The sequence below is a fragment of the Colletotrichum costaricense genome (assembly GCF_030867565.1).
Source record: "Colletotrichum costaricense strain IMI 309622 chromosome Unknown Scaffold_9.1, whole genome shotgun sequence".
Taxonomy (NCBI): Eukaryota; Fungi; Ascomycota; class Sordariomycetes; order Glomerellales; family Glomerellaceae; genus Colletotrichum; species Colletotrichum costaricense.
This window is the reverse complement of record NW_026848238.1, coordinates 2,179,082-2,193,811: the sequence shown is the minus strand read 5'-3', so window position 1 is coordinate 2,193,811 and position 14,730 is coordinate 2,179,082. Positions and strand designations below refer to the sequence as shown.

Sequence of the window (14,730 nt, the reverse complement as noted above, 5' to 3'; positions counted from 1 at the left end):
GCCGTCGGTGCCTGATGTAGCCAGTCATCACGGCCGCGTGTAATTCCCAGGCACCGGCTTTCTGAGATGAGAACAGGTTGGCCATATCTATCGAGGACACGGTCAACGAGAAGAGTCGCTGGTTACCACGTCTCTCAAGCTAATCGCACTGAGATCCATCAGATCAAGCAATCCCTCACTCTCATTTCTACTCTTCATGCCAGGAATTCCATCAAAGACTTGAGTCGAATTGCACAACTCCACGAGGCTCTATAGTAGTCTAATAACTCATCATCTACAAAGTCTGGTTCAAACCAGACTTTCCCATCTCAACTCACTCTCAATTATACGCCACCACATTATCAATGGCACTCTTATTCAACCCAGGCCAATGCTTCTTCCCCCACGTAAACCACAAACTCACCGCCCCAACCACAACAACAACATAAATCGGCCCCGCATAGTTCATCTCCGTCCCCGTCACCGGAATCGTCTGCGGGAACGGCAACCACACGCTCAGATACATCGACCACAGCAGCGCATACACATTAATCGGCGTTCCCCAGCCCCTCGGCAACGACCACCCGCCGTACTGCACCTGATACCCGGCCCCGTGTCCGATCCGCCCCGTCAGCCTGGCGTGGAGCATACAGGAAATGGCGATGATGTACGAGCCATACAACCCCAGCGACGAGAGCGCGGTAAACGCCGAAAACACCGTCGCCGTCGCGTTGTTGCCGACGGTGAAGAGCGACAGGCAGGTGACGATGACGCACGGCAGCCAGACAGAGCGGATGGGCACGCGGTGCGTCGGGTGGATCTTGGCAAAGTACCGCGGCAGGCCGCCGTCGCGGGCCCAGGCCCATGTTATGCGCGACACGGACGCCAGCGAGGCGGCGACGACGCAAAAAGTGATGACGAGGAGGCCGACGACCATGGCTGTGCCGGCAGCGGGACCCGCGGCGTTGAAGAGTAAGGGGATGATGGGGTAGTCGGAGCTCAGAATCGCCTCCGTCGTGGCCGGGTCGCCGCCCATGCCAAACAGGATGGCGAGGATGATCCCATACGAGAGCACGCCGTTCAGGATAATCGTCCACAGCATCGCGCGCGGAACGGCCTGCTTCGCCTTCTTCGTCTCCTCCGCCATGTGCACGACACCATCGAACCCAATGAACCCCCACGCGGGGACCAACATGCCGATATTCCAGCTCACAAAGCCATTCGTCCACCCGGAGGAAACAGTGCGCTCGAAGAAGACAAATTCAGCCGAGGCGCGGGGTGCGAGCGTCAACAGCACGACGACGAAGACGAGCCAGAGGACGACGTGCAGGACGCCCGCCAGGAGCTCCATCCAGGGGATGGTGCGGAAGGCGTACATGTTGATGAGGGCGCAGGCGACGAGCTGGGCAATGATGACCATGGTAATGTGCCAGGGTTGGAAGGTGTACGAGGGGTAGTTTGTGCTGACGAGGCCGATCATGATGTTTGCTTCCGAGGCGGCGGAGCCCGCGAGGGCGGAAACCCAGGCGAACCAGGTTACCCAGCCCTGCATCCACTGCGAGGGTAGCCGATGTCAGTCCGGATCCCGGAAGACGTGTGGTGTGAGAGAGAGAGACATACCGTGATGAACCGCCGGTGCTTCTCTGGCGCAAGGAAATGCGTCCAGTGGTACTGCGCTCCCGCAATGGGCTGGATGGTCGCAAGCTCAGCCATGGAGAGCGCCTGCGCCATGGCGCCGACGACGACGAGAACAATACCCCACGCCAGCGTCTGCGGTCCGCCGTTGTAGAACGTCGCTCCCATGTCCATCGCCATGACCTCCCACGAGGACATGAAGATCAGGGCAAAGGCCAAGAGCTGCCAAAAGGAGAAGAGACGCTACCAGCAAGTACCCGTGTCAGTTGCCGTTCGTGACATCGGTAAGGAAGACTGCGCTTGTGACTTACCCTGAGCGTCGAGTCGCCCGTGCCGCCATCGGTCGTGTATGGGTAGGCGCCGCTCTCGTGGTGGTTGTTCTTGGTGCCGTCGTCTGTGTTGCCCGAAGAGCTCGTCGTGTTGACGGCGTCGTAGCCGCCCTTTTGCTGCTGCATCTCGACAAGGTCCGCTTTTGCCATGATTGCGGCCTTCTCTGGAAACTAGTCCCCCTTCAATGCTACAAAAAGTCGGGAAACCTCAAGTAAGGAAGCCGCCGTGACCAAGTCAACTAACAATGAGGAAAAAGAACAGCAGCGCAAGAATCTTTTAAACAACCCCAAAGAAAAAAAAAAGAAAAGAAAAAAAGGGAAAAGACGGGCGCGATCTGTGGAAATACCATCATGCAGGTAAGTATACACGCCAAGACAACTAGGCGATCTGGACCGGCAGACTTAGACTAGACATGCAGTCCCCCCTCTCGCACCAGTCCGACTCGAGATGCTCGGTACGTGGTGCGATGCGACCCTGAGACCACTTGGTTCCAGGGTATCGAAGATATCAACGCCATCCCATTGGTGTGCTTGTATGGTTTCACTGAAGAAAGCTCCCATTGCTCCCATGGTTCCAAGCTCCCCCCACCCGGGGCCTCGCAACGGAATCCGATCAACGCTAGCAAGGGGTGTTTTTTGATGATTGCCTAATCTTTATTTTTTTCTCGCCACGATTATGAGCCGTGGTGGGGTTTGTTGTGAATCTGCAGTCATGTCTCGGGCGAATCTTGTGGGAAAGAAGGGAAAATGGCCCCAATGCAAGTTTGTTGCATGGCGGGGTGAGGTCGCGCGATAGTGAACGATGAGCTCGGCTCATGTTCGACGAGTAATTTGCGGATACACTGCTAGTGGCAACGGCTGGACTAAACTTAATCTACCAAAGATTGAACTTTTGCGGTTTGCCTACTTCCTTTGTGGAATCTATTGTATATATATAGCTGGTCGTGACAAGCAATAGGTGTCGTCAGCATTTGCGATGAAGCGGGAATCGATTGCGCTACTTTGACCTCTCTCTTCAAGTCTTCTCGACTCGAGAAGAGCATTCGTCCGAGATCGTGGCCGAAGCCGTGACGGGCTTGCTCGATGACGAGGGTAAAGGGGGCAACTAACACCACCCACCCGCCACACCATCTCCAGCACACCATCTCCATCGCAATGTTTCTCATAGAAGACTCGGAATACGAGTCCCTCAATTGTAGCTTGTAGGCACTCAAGTAGCCCAGTAAACGAGCATCTCGGCCCGTACCGACTACCAAAAGCGCCGGTAGGCTTCCTCCGATGGATGCTTGAGCTTGGGCAGCGACTTCCAAAGGGCGGAGGAACAAGGCAAAGAAGAAAGTGAATGCACTTTTGAGGAAGACGCTCATTGTGAGAGTCGTTTGGTAGTAAATGGCTGGCTGTGAGGCTTGGAGACGAGAGATGGGTGCTAGGGAAGCGAGGTTAACTGGGCCTGAGGCTTTTGGGTCGGCCACCTGGCAATGATATAAGCGTGCATCGACAGACTGTTCTTATTCAATGACCCAGTCATACTGAACATTCGATTTGTGTGAACACAGCGCGCACTATAGTCTCGGTGGATCCGAGCGGCTAATGGGAGCACTCGAAGTTGGAATAAGCTTAATTCACGACGCAAACCCTAGCGGCTTGTGAAGAAGATGGGACTTCTGTTGCTAGTTTGCTAGTCCCGTCTTCCCACCCTCACCAACTCACTTCCCAGCACCCTTGATAAGATCAGCCGCGTACTCCGCAACAGCATACACGGTGGCCTGCGTATGCGCCGCAGGCAACATCGGCATAACACTCGCATCCACAACCCACAACCCCTCGACGCCATACACCCTCAACCCACTATCCACAACGCCCCCCAGATCCCGCGGCATCATCGCCGCCGTGCCGACCGGGTGATCGAGGCTCGAAGACAGCCACGACTCCCGCATGAGGGTCTCAATCTCAGCGTCGCTGGTGACGCCCGGGCCCGGGAGGATCTCCACCGCGGCAAGCGTCTCGACGCTGGGACTCGCCATGAAGGCGCGGGCTTTGGCGACGGCGCGGAGGAGGAGGAGGGTGTCGATTGGGTTCGAGAGGGTGTTGAAGTCGACTTGTGCGCCGCCGGCGCCTGGGGTGGAGGATCCGGGGTCCGGGTTCGTGCTGTTGATGGTGATTGTGCCGCGCGAGAGGGGTTTCTGGAGGGCTACGGGGACGGTTTCCGCGCCGCCCCAGGTAAATTCCATGACGCCTGCCTTTGGATTGCGGAATCTCTGGCTCAGGATCTCACGCTGGCGGTTGAAGCCCTCGAGGAGTGCCGGGTTCTCGGCGTAGACTTCAGGAAGATATTGCAGCGGGTCTTGGGTTGTGACGGCGTCTGCGATGGCTTGGTAGTTGTCTGGATCGAGGTCTTGGAGGGATGTGAAGACGACGCGGTTTCCCCAGGCGTGTGTGTGTGGCCCGGTTCTGTTGGCTTCATACTCTGCCCAGGACTCGTTGTAGAAGGATTCGTTGTTCATGAGGGTGGGGTTGATAGATGTGTCGTTCGCAACTTTGCGAAGAGAGATTAGCCTTCTGAAAGGAATTCTAAAGTGGCTGTTCAACTCACAGTCGTAAACCATGAAGATGGAGGGATGGTCCTGGAAGTTCGCACCAACACCCGGTAAGTCGACCACCACGTCTATATCCAGAGACTTTAGGAGCTTCTCTGGGCCAATACCGCTCAACTGGAGTAGTTGAGGGGTGTGAACTGCACCAGCCGCAAGCACGACATTACCAGATACCACGAACTTGGTCTCAGATCCATCACGACTGCCAATTACTACACCGGTCGTTGTGTTCCCCTCAAACTTTATTGCTGCACCGTAGTGACGTATAAGTAAATGCAAGTTCTCGCGGGCGCTGACAGGGTTGAAGTACGCGGTTTCGGCGGTAGATCGAGTTGCGTTAGGACCGCCAGAGTTCTGCGGGAGCCACGCAACGCCAACATTGTCCCCGTCTGCACCGTCTTTCAACGTGGGCACTTTGACGTCCTGAGCCCATGCTTGCGCCATGAGAGCTGTTCATTGACATCAGCAGATTGATCAAGGAGGGCATAACTTCGTCGAGAGTCGAGAGGTCACCTTACCAGACTCCGGCCACTGCCATGAAGGAAACCCGACCTCAATGGGTCCATCGCCATACGCATTCTCGCTCCATTCGTACCCGTACTCCTCGACATACTCACCCACAGGCGGCGCGAACGTAGACGACTTTTGGAAATATTTGAGAAGGGTCGCCCAGCCCCAACCTGGGTTCCCAAGGGCTTCCCACGCATCATAGTCGGCTTCAGAGCCACGGTCCCAAGCCATTCCGTTGACGGTGGAGCCTCCGCCAACCACAGCACCGATACGAAGGCGGGATGTACGATTACCAAGATGGGTTTGAGGGACCGACGTCACGTTGTAGAGGCGCGCCGACTGGTCGTAGGTTGCAAAGTAGGGCACGGTGACGTTGATTGTGTTGGCAAAGTCTCCGTATTCGACGACTAATACCGTTTCTGAGAGCACACACAGTGAATCAGCATCAGATACGTTGGATTTGAGACTACTGATGACGCTGAGACTCACTTTCGGGATCTTCGCTCAGTCTGTTGGCCACGACCAGGCCGCTTGTTCCGCCCCCAACCACGATAAAGTCATACTGCTCAGCGATTGAGTCGAAAGTTCTTTCGACCTGCTCAGTATGTTGTCCTAGCACTAAAGCTGTCGCGAACAGGAGTCCAATCGCTAGTTTAGACACCATGCTCGGTCCGGTGGTTGAGGAAATCGGAGGCGAACTTCGTGCATGGAAGAATAGCGACGACCGGCCTCAGAACAACTCCCCATGTCTGACGGAAAGCGCTTACTTTAAGTACGTTGAAGCCAATTCTTTGGTGCAATCCAACAATGACTGAATGAACATCTGCTCACCTTGCTTATTTAAGAACCCCGCACCGGTGATGTGCCAATGCAACATCCCAACTGTATTCTGCAGTGCGACATACGAATCGGTGGGCTGGGCCTCGGAATAGGCTACTAGATGCAGTGTGCTGAGTTCTGTCACAACGGAGTAATGATACGTCGACGGAGGTTGTACCGATTGTGGTATGATCTCACTTTGCATTGCGGGTAAGATTTGCATCGGTGAGCGAAAGAGCCCCATCTTACTCAAAGCGACCGGTGAACTTTCCACACTTCTAGAAAGCACAACCCGTATGTCATTAGTCTTGGGATAACTACTCCATTCATTGCGTTAGTTCATCTGATCCAACCCGTCTCGCATCTGTCATTTGCCCTGGAGTGGGTTGCTGCCGGCCCTTTCGAGGCAATGGCTTCCTGATATCCTCCACTTCGCGATGCATCCAGATTGCCCGAGCTTCCATACTCGCTCTCAACGCTCCATCCTACCGGCTCCCTTGGAGTCGTTTCGCCGCTCCCGCCTGCAGAAAAGCTGTATGCCTTGCCGGTATATCCCGGTGGTCGAGGCCAAACCTTTGGTATGGCCGAGAGCACGCTGCTCATGCTTCTTTTCTTGGGGACGGGCTGAATGACAATTCGCACCTGCTCTTCTTCGGAACTTTTGCCACTGCTGCCTTCGGTTCGCGGCATTTGACAAGGTCGATCGTAGGCTAAAGCGTTAGATGTCGGCCGATTCATCATAGCGGTAGCAGCTATGGCAGATGTCATGTAACGGTCGTCTTCGTTCAACTGAAGATGTCGCCTGCGTTTGGACCTTTGTCGACGTATGCAGAGGAATAGCAGGATCAGAGCTGTGAGAGCAAAGGTTGCGCCTACAGCGACGCCTGCGATTACTCCAGGACTCAACGATGGCCTGGCAATGCGCTCAGTTGGAGGAAGAAGAGTTTCCGTAAAGGGTGGAACAGCCGTCGTCGAAGTTGATCTCATAGAGGGACTACTGCTCGCTGCGGGCCCAACCCTTGCTGAGTTACCGTCATTGGTCACAGGCGATGGACTTGGAAGTACTGAGGATGATGTAAAGGTACTGCGAGGAGTATCGGATTCTGAGCGGATGCGACTGCTCTCGGGTGCGCCTATGGTGTTGGAGACGACCGAAAGCTCTGTGGGTTCAAGGGCTTTTGGCGTCGTTGCCGTGACAGAAGAAGATTTGAGGCCTACAAACGATGGAGTCTGCTGAGCGCCATCGCTGGAAATGACCTTGTGGCTAGCCGGTGGAGATGGTGCGATCGCAGGTGAGTTGGAACCGCCATCCTTAATGGGAAGGGTCGTGGTTGTAAAGATCGTCGACGTCAGAGTAGGCGTCTTCGTCACAGAAACGAATATAGGTTCGAAGATGGTGACAGTGCGGACGATGGTGCCGCTCGCCACTATTGTGGTCGTGATCTCGATGGTGACTACGGAAACCCTATTGATTGAAGCTGGGGTCTGCCTCCGAACAGGAGCCGGGTGCGATGAGAAGCCAGCACCTTCAAGATAGTGCGTGTCGGTCGAGGATATTTCGGTAATCGCCGTTTGATCCGATGCGATGGCGTCTGCCGCATCTCGCACTGCAATATTTCGAGGTTGCGACGCGGTAACGATATTCGTCTCGAAGACCAGGGTGGGATTGATGAAAGTCAAGGTCTGCTGAAGAGGCGCCCAGATCACTTCGGTTCGGCTAGCAAGCTCGACAGTCACCGTTCGGACAACAGTGACGGTGGTGATTTGAAATGTCGCTTCAACGGGTGGTCTAGACCATATGATTAGCGTCAATCTAGGCGCAGTGAACTTTGTACTTACGTGAGGTTCTGTCTCGCCCACATCTGGTGAAGGGCTATATCATCCTGCTTCTGGCTGGCCTGCTCTTCTAGCAGGATTTTCCCGGCCGAAGCGCTCTCAGGCTCCTGGGGAGCTCGAGTCGTTGCCAGAGTCTGCAAATATCCTTCGTCCGAGAGTGAGGTCAACGATGGCTCGACAGCAGAGTGACAGAACGTGGCGAGATTTGCGTCGGCGATGGTTGATATCAAAAGAAAGATCATGAAGCCGCGAAGCTTCGCCATGGTTGCTAGATGGATCGCATATCCTCTAGTGCCCTCAACAAACTGAGTGAAGGAAAGACGTTTGAGAAAAGGAGGGAAAGAAGGGGAAATGAGAGAAAGAGTAGATGGTATTGAAGGGCAAAAGGCCAACGAAAGTAGAAAGTGAGCAGCTTTGAAGAATTGAGAGAAATACACAAAGCAGACGTGAAAGTGGGAAGGAAGTAAGGTCCCTGGACAAAGGCAAGTGAATGCGGCAAGATGCCGGATAGGCCTTCCTTCCCAATGCCACTGGCCGTTGAAAGAGAGGAAAGAGAACCTTGGAAGTAGTTACGTGAGGAGAAAGCTGGACCGGAGGCTCACTGCGAGTACCCTCGTGTAATTTCACGCACTATGGGGAAACATTACGATTGGCCTCTTCTGCCGTCCTTGGTGATGTCGTGAGACAATAAGTAACATGGGGGACTGAGGACTCGGGCCTTCTATCTTTAACCTGGTCGCTGGGTTTCGATGGAAGAGGGCTTTGTGTCTGACCTTGACAGAACACTCTAGGATATTGCGATACTTTCAGAGCAAACCATGCACTCATCTCTAGGTAAGGGCCCAAGGACTAGAGGCGTTGCCGGAATATTCTGTGGCATGAGTTGAGGTTTGAAGCTAGGCTTGACACCAAGCAAAGCAATGAGTAAGGTAGGAAGGCAATTCATCCTGGGTGAGAGTTCAGTTGTAACACTCCTGATGCGTTTGGTTCGTCCATCCCGAAGATAAAAGCAATCATGAGATAGATGGGAGATTCCCATACCACGCTCCAAGATCGAATAATGTGAAATTGAGATCCAATGTCCTTCACATCCGAGAGTCAACATCGCCGGGGGTGTTGCCTCGCTTATCATGGATGGGAAAGAATCTGGTAAGCTTTGAACTGTGGGATAATCAGCCTTGTCTGGCTTTGCAGCAACATGTTAGTCACAGCGGCCTCAGAGTAGAGACATTGCAAGAAGAAAGCGGTTCAATTTGGTGTGACCAAGGGATTCAGAGTGTCCACAGAGCTTTGACCCTTGATGAAACAGATACCTGGCTTAGTAAGCACGATATTCACTCCCAATGTTCAGCTCCTTGCCCCGCCATGTCAAATCGGCACCAATAAACTAAGAGCACAGGAACGGCGACGAACAAGGCGCAAATGCAATGTCATGGACAATCGATTGAATGAGAGGCTGTCTAGACCTAGTTATCTGCTAGTCTACTAGGCGCGTTTATCTCCTCCTGATACAATGCCGATAACCCCCATATCAGTCCCACGCGCTATGTACTTTCGGAAAGATGACGTTCCTCCCAGGATACAAAGCAGGTGATGGCCGAGGACAGTCTTCGTTGTCTTCTGCAAAGATTCGCACTGCCCAAGCGTGAAGAGATTTTCTCTCTAACTCCTAATGCCATCAGAAGAACGTAGCTTTCCCCGGTGACCACGGCACGACAAAGACTGTCCAAGAATCGACAGCTCAAGCATCATACTGGGCAAAGGCATCCACAATCCTCTGTGGCCAGCTGTGTCTCGGAATCGTCTGAAAGTGGTTATAGAGCAGCTTGCGCACAAGACCATTGCCCATCTCTCGGTACTCCGAGTCCGAAGGCGACTCATGGTCCTGGGCGCCAGGCATTCTGACCCATCCATCCTTCCGGTTTGAGGTCATGGTAATCTTCTCCATGGCATAGAAATGCTGCTGGTGGGCTGTCGTCGTGTAGTTGCAGTCCAGCGCACGAGCAGCGAAGCGCATGCTCACCATGGCCGCCAACACATGCTCGTTAGCATTGGAGAATTGATCCGGGATTAGGTGCTTGGTGCGCTCGACAAAGAGCCTGTACCACGCGTAGTCCGAGTTGAACTGGCAGCCGAGCAGCGCATCCTTAAGACCTCGCTCCATGGAGAAGGGGGCGAAAGTAGCCTTTTGCCAGGAGACGATGCCAGCCAGCTGGAGTTCCTTCTCAGGTTTGCCATCGGCGGGATCGCTGGCGGGCTGCTCAACGAGCTTGACGAGGATGTTGCGGGGCTCGAGGTCCATGTGGCAGAGGACGAGGGCTCTGCCGAGCTCCTGGATGTGTCTGCATGTGAGAAACTGGACGTCCATTGGATGATCCGCGCTGGGGAATCTGATGTTGAAGCTGCCGTCTTTGCGCTCTGTAAAGGTGGTGGCTGGGGAGTGGTGGCGGGCGGGACGGAATTCGCTGGCGTAGCGCTGGAGAAGGAGGCGGACGCGCTTCTGCGAGGTGAACTGCGGAGGCCAGGCGGGGATTTGGTCCAGGGGAATCGGCTCGGGGGTCTTGGGACCGTTGAGGACGACGGGGGCGGTGTAGTCGATGTTGCCGGACAGATCGACGGCCCTGAGCGTCTCTTCAATATCCTTCTCAGAGAAGCCATGTTCCTTCTGGAGGGTTTCAAGCGCAGTGACGAGCTGGCCCATGATGCGGTCCTGCGACTGAGGAGTGAGGGAGGACCAGACTTTGTCGAGGGTCACTGTGTTGGGGATGTGCTCTGTCACGATGTAATCGACATCGCCATCATCCGTCTCATAGACACCAACGCGGATGACGCGGGGGACCAGATCGGGGAGCCAAGAGCGAGCGATCTCTTGACAACGCCCTGCCGTGTCAAACGTGGAGACGTTGCCGACGGGGTTGGTGATGTTGACAAAGACGCCAGCGTTTATAGGGCTGGGGCCGAACTTGGCGTCGAGGATGAGCTGCTTGGGGATGCCGGTCTTGGGAGGCTCGTCAAAGGTGAGCTTGTAGGCGCGGCGGGCGATGAAGGGCTCGGGAGGGTGAATGAGGTCGATTCTGGAGGGTTTGGCTCCCCACAAGACTTTGGGAACCATCTTGTCGACGAATTGACGGTATCCGACCTCGAGCTGTCTGATGTTGACGCCTCCTCTGTCGGCGAGAATGGAGAGGAGTTTGGGGTCAGTCGGGACGACCATCTTGGAGCTTTAGGGATGAGAGATGGTGAGAGCTGATGTTGGGATGGATGCCTTTTCTTGCTGTATCTGATGGTTTGAAGATGAGAAAATGAAGGTTTGATCAGGTTGTGGGCGAGAGTGAGGTACTCACGATTTGAAATCTCAAACACCCTGCAGTTTGGAAGGTACCTGGAAGTAGGGCTGCTGAAGTCCACTTTGTGACTGGCAAGCTTGAGGATAAAAAAATCAGGCCAAGACAGAAAAGATTGCGAGCCGCTTGATTATTTTGGAAGGAGGGGAAGTAAGTCCAAGGCTGAGGCGAGGCGGTCAAGTTGGAAAGAATGGCAGCAAACGGACGCCAGGATAAATAGAGGCGTATTCGGGTCCCAAGATGAAGGAAGGTGATGGGTGTGGGCATCAGGAGTATTCGTCGAGTGCTCGATCAGGCACCAGGCAGAGCAAACGGAGCAAAGGTCCGCACATGAAGGAAGTTGACGTGTATGCAGGAACCCGGGGCAACGGTCCATTGCATCTTTTGGACGATTCACTCGGATTTCACCCCGAGCCATTTACCTTCGGTATGTTCACTTAGTCCAGGTGGAAATTGCTCCTAGTGAAGCCTGGCTATTGACGCCGACTGGTGTTCTCATGATAGCAAGACTAGTACTCAAGCCTGCTCATGAAAGCTTAGTGGTTATGTATAGCAATTATCGAGCAATGGCATCATATATCAGCATGACAAAGCATAGCACACCGGCCGCTCTCTCACAGAAGTAAGACAGGCAGTTGCTCTGATGGGAAAAAATGCAAGCGGCACAGCTCATGATTATGATCAAGCATCAGCGGAGCCCGCACCCACAGAACGGGATCGAGAGATGTTACGGAGACAGCCAAGGTTAACATTCTATTTCTTGCGAGGTGACGTTTGCCGTTGGCCAGAAGCCAAGACAACGTTTAGCGACATGACTTGATATACTAGCTTGAACACGGGCAGGCGCCTGCAAGCGGTGCATGTATTCTTGGAACCATGGGGAACTTGGCATCCTTCAAACTAGAGGAATCCCTGCGTTTGCCTCCCCACAGCCGGCCAAAAGGTTCAGTAGAATGACGCATGGCTTGCTAGCATATGAGATTGTTAATTGAAGCAATGTACGAGAGTAAAGTAAAAGCAACCAACGGGTGCAGAAGCAGTGTAAGGTAGCTTAGCAGCGGGCGTTGCCGGATAGAATCTCAGAGATCCATATCCGCATTGAGGAGAAAGCTAATCATACTGTACACAGGATGTAAACCCAGGATGCCGCACCACGCGAGCCAACCGTGCCACCGTCGTCAAATGCTGACCAAAAAGATGTGGGCGCAAATGACAGTTACCCGTCCCGCTGTCATGCAATTGCACCGTTCACACATGGGCTGACATAGCAGGATCTGGCCATGGAAATGGCCCGATGCAACCTGGGCACATTGTTGGAAATGAAGCTGCTGCCATTGGTCAAAAAGATCTCTAGCCAATGGAAGGGTAGCTGATGACCTAGTGCAGGGATCACCCACCATGATGGGCAGGAACCGTGACGTCGGGACTCGGTCCCTCCGTCCCTGCATCGCAGATGCTTAAAAGGACCCCTCTGCGACTGCCTTTTTGGATGCTGTTCCATTCGATACAGTTCAATTCAGACCAATTCAACCCAAGACAACTCTCACATCGCTCCCGACTTCTTCTACATTCAGAATCAGTTTCTACTTGCTATCCTACCCTCTGCCAACCTCACCTTCCCACTTAACAATCACAATGACTGTCACCAAGGCTTCCACCTGCTGCGGCAAGAGCGCCGAGTGCGTCTGTGGTATGTACTTCTCATCCCCTGATCCCCCGATCCCTCAACTTCAACATCATCTCGACATCTCTCTCGTCCTTGAACACTATCATTCTCAAACCATCCATAACCGACAATGACACTACCAAAACTTTACAAGCTAACCCGTCTTGCTCCTCAGCCCAGCAAGCTACCTGCTCCTGCGGCAAGCAGTCTGCCCTCCACTGCACCTGCAGCAAGGCCGCCTCCGAGAATGCTGTCGCCGGACCTCGCTGCTCGTGCAGAGCCCGCCCCGTTGGAGAATGCACTTGCGACCGTGCCGCCACAGAGAACACTAAGCCATCCGGCGAGACCTGTTCCTGCGGATCTCGTCCCGCAGGTATGTTCATTGATCTTCTCTTCTCTCGTTCGCATGATGGCTAACACCCTTCTTAGATGCCTGCACATGTGATAAGGCAGCCACGACCACGTATGACCGATCTGAGCACGAGATCGACTTCACCACCCGCCAGTAACTTAACTTCCCCTGCAAACCTATTCGTAGCATTAGGATCGGCGTTCAAGGGTCTCTGGGATTAGTGTTGCAGCCCGACGGCGATGGGTTCGACAACTGAGGACAAGGCGTTAATGGTTTATGATGGCACGGCTGCTTTGGAGCGCACAATGGGTACTGGACGATAGGATTGGCCAACAGCCAACATGAATACCACACAGATTCTCGACGTTTCTTACTGGATATCGGATCTTCTACGCCAGGAGCTCGTCTACTGCTGCCTCCTCCTGGCATTTCTCGTCTATGACCCAACTATGACCGTATCGCTCTGCCGTTTGGTATGGCGCTTCTATCGACCAGTCGTTTTTCCGGCATACGACTTTTTGTTCGGGCGGGTTGAGAGATGGCTGCGAGAAGTTTGGGGCCGCTGTAGATGTTGGCAGAAAGAGCACCAGGATCTTTGGACAGAGCGACTGAAGTTCTGGATGTGGTTGGCGAATCCGAAACGCGTCTAGAGGATGCTCATCATGTTCGCGGCGTTCTTCATGGCCAACTACTTCGGCAAGGGCTTCTCGAAGGTACTGAGCTTCTTCGTGACTGAGCCCAGGGTTACGGAGCCACTCAAGCCAATGGAGCCCGGAAAGGTTAAGGAATCTGGAAGAAAAGAGAGGCTGGAAACAATAGAGGAGGTCGACGAGGAGGATGGGTCTGACGAGGTAGAGAGGCCTGACGAGGTAGAGGAACCTCCTGCGCCGGGTCCAATTCAGCCTCAGCAAGGCGGTGGCGGAAACAGGGGGAAGAAACCGAAGAACAAGAAAAACAGAAGAAAAGGGAAACGCTGAGAGAGTTACTCCGACCAGACCAAGGATTGGTTGGTGGTGTCGATATGAAGTCCAGACGAGACTGACATTCATGCGACAGCGAATTGCGGATACAAGACACCAGCGATAACAAGTATACCATCCAGTAGCTAGCGATGAGAATCAACATGGCATTCATTTGGTAACAACCTTTCGAATTAGACATGAGGAGGTGACTTGGTTTCGTTTCCAAAGGCGAACCAAGATGCCATACTTGAAGCGTAGTATTATTAGGGCCACTGTGTGCATCGACATTGTTGCTTCCAGATTGAAATCTTTCGGGAAATGCTGTTGATGATCAAGGTGAGCACCATCTTGGATTCTGTGGACAATGGAGAGGACAGTATCGCATCGTAGGGAGTATGTCATGTAGTCTGGTCTGATGCAATTCTGGGGAATCGCCCTGGCAAGCGCGCTTCGTCGACTTACACACTGACCGTCAAGACGCGGCTTTGTCTGAGCGGCTATAAGCAATTGGCTGGCTGGCGGGACCAACAGCGCATTGTGACGAGCTCAAACACTATAAAACAACAATATGGATCTCGGAAGCAAAACATAGGAAGCCGATTCTTTTGTCCAGCCGGGCACAATTTCGCGCCAAATTGCAAAGAAATGAAAGAAAGCCGAGTCGTCGTGGCGTGGGGATCCTAGGGGCATCGGCAGACGACGCG

The 14,730-nt window shown here is 53.8% G+C and overlaps 6 protein-coding genes across 6 annotated transcripts; 2 read left to right on the top strand and 4 right to left on the bottom strand.

The window, feature by feature from the left end:
• Nucleotides 1-319: 319 nt before the first annotated feature.
• Nucleotides 320-2,093, bottom strand: CCOS01_09540 (LPXTG-domain-containing protein; the record flags this gene model as incomplete). Its single annotated transcript, XM_060457698.1, has 3 exons — nucleotides 320-1,534; nucleotides 1,600-1,857; nucleotides 1,926-2,093. 3 exons carry the CDS (start codon nucleotides 2,091-2,093, stop codon nucleotides 320-322), a joined length of 1,641 nt encoding a protein of 546 aa, XP_060312398.1.
• Nucleotides 2,094-3,649: 1,556 nt separating this feature from the next.
• Nucleotides 3,650-5,711, bottom strand: CCOS01_09539 (GMC oxidoreductase; the record flags this gene model as incomplete). The annotated part of the gene is made up of 4 exons (XM_060457697.1): nucleotides 3,650-4,479; nucleotides 4,537-4,986; nucleotides 5,056-5,466; nucleotides 5,537-5,711. 4 exons carry the CDS (start codon nucleotides 5,709-5,711, stop codon nucleotides 3,650-3,652), a joined length of 1,866 nt encoding a protein of 621 aa, XP_060312397.1.
• Nucleotides 5,712-6,205: 494 nt separating this feature from the next.
• Nucleotides 6,206-7,965, bottom strand: CCOS01_09538 (uncharacterized protein; the record flags this gene model as incomplete). The annotated part of the gene is made up of 2 exons (XM_060457696.1): nucleotides 6,206-7,655; nucleotides 7,706-7,965. 2 exons carry the CDS (start codon nucleotides 7,963-7,965, stop codon nucleotides 6,206-6,208), a joined length of 1,710 nt encoding a protein of 569 aa, XP_060312396.1.
• A 1,478-nt stretch (nucleotides 7,966-9,443) lies between these two features.
• CCOS01_09537 (uncharacterized protein) lies at nucleotides 9,444-10,916 on the bottom strand (the record flags this gene model as incomplete). The annotated part of the gene is made up of 1 exon (XM_060457695.1): nucleotides 9,444-10,916. The coding sequence occupies one exon, from the start codon at nucleotides 10,914-10,916 to the stop codon at nucleotides 9,444-9,446; it is 1,473 nt and encodes a 490-aa protein (XP_060312395.1).
• A 1,765-nt stretch (nucleotides 10,917-12,681) lies between these two features.
• Nucleotides 12,682-13,221, top strand: CCOS01_09536 (uncharacterized protein; the record flags this gene model as incomplete). The annotated part of the gene is made up of 3 exons (XM_060457694.1): nucleotides 12,682-12,736; nucleotides 12,888-13,085; nucleotides 13,142-13,221. The coding sequence occupies 3 exons, from the start codon at nucleotides 12,682-12,684 to the stop codon at nucleotides 13,219-13,221; spliced, it is 333 nt and encodes a 110-aa protein (XP_060312394.1).
• Nucleotides 13,222-13,717: 496 nt separating this feature from the next.
• Nucleotides 13,718-14,041, top strand: CCOS01_09535 (uncharacterized protein; the record flags this gene model as incomplete). The annotated part of the gene is made up of 1 exon (XM_060457693.1): nucleotides 13,718-14,041. One exon carries the CDS (start codon nucleotides 13,718-13,720, stop codon nucleotides 14,039-14,041), a length of 324 nt encoding a protein of 107 aa, XP_060312393.1.
• Between the last annotated feature and the right edge of the window lie 689 nt (nucleotides 14,042-14,730).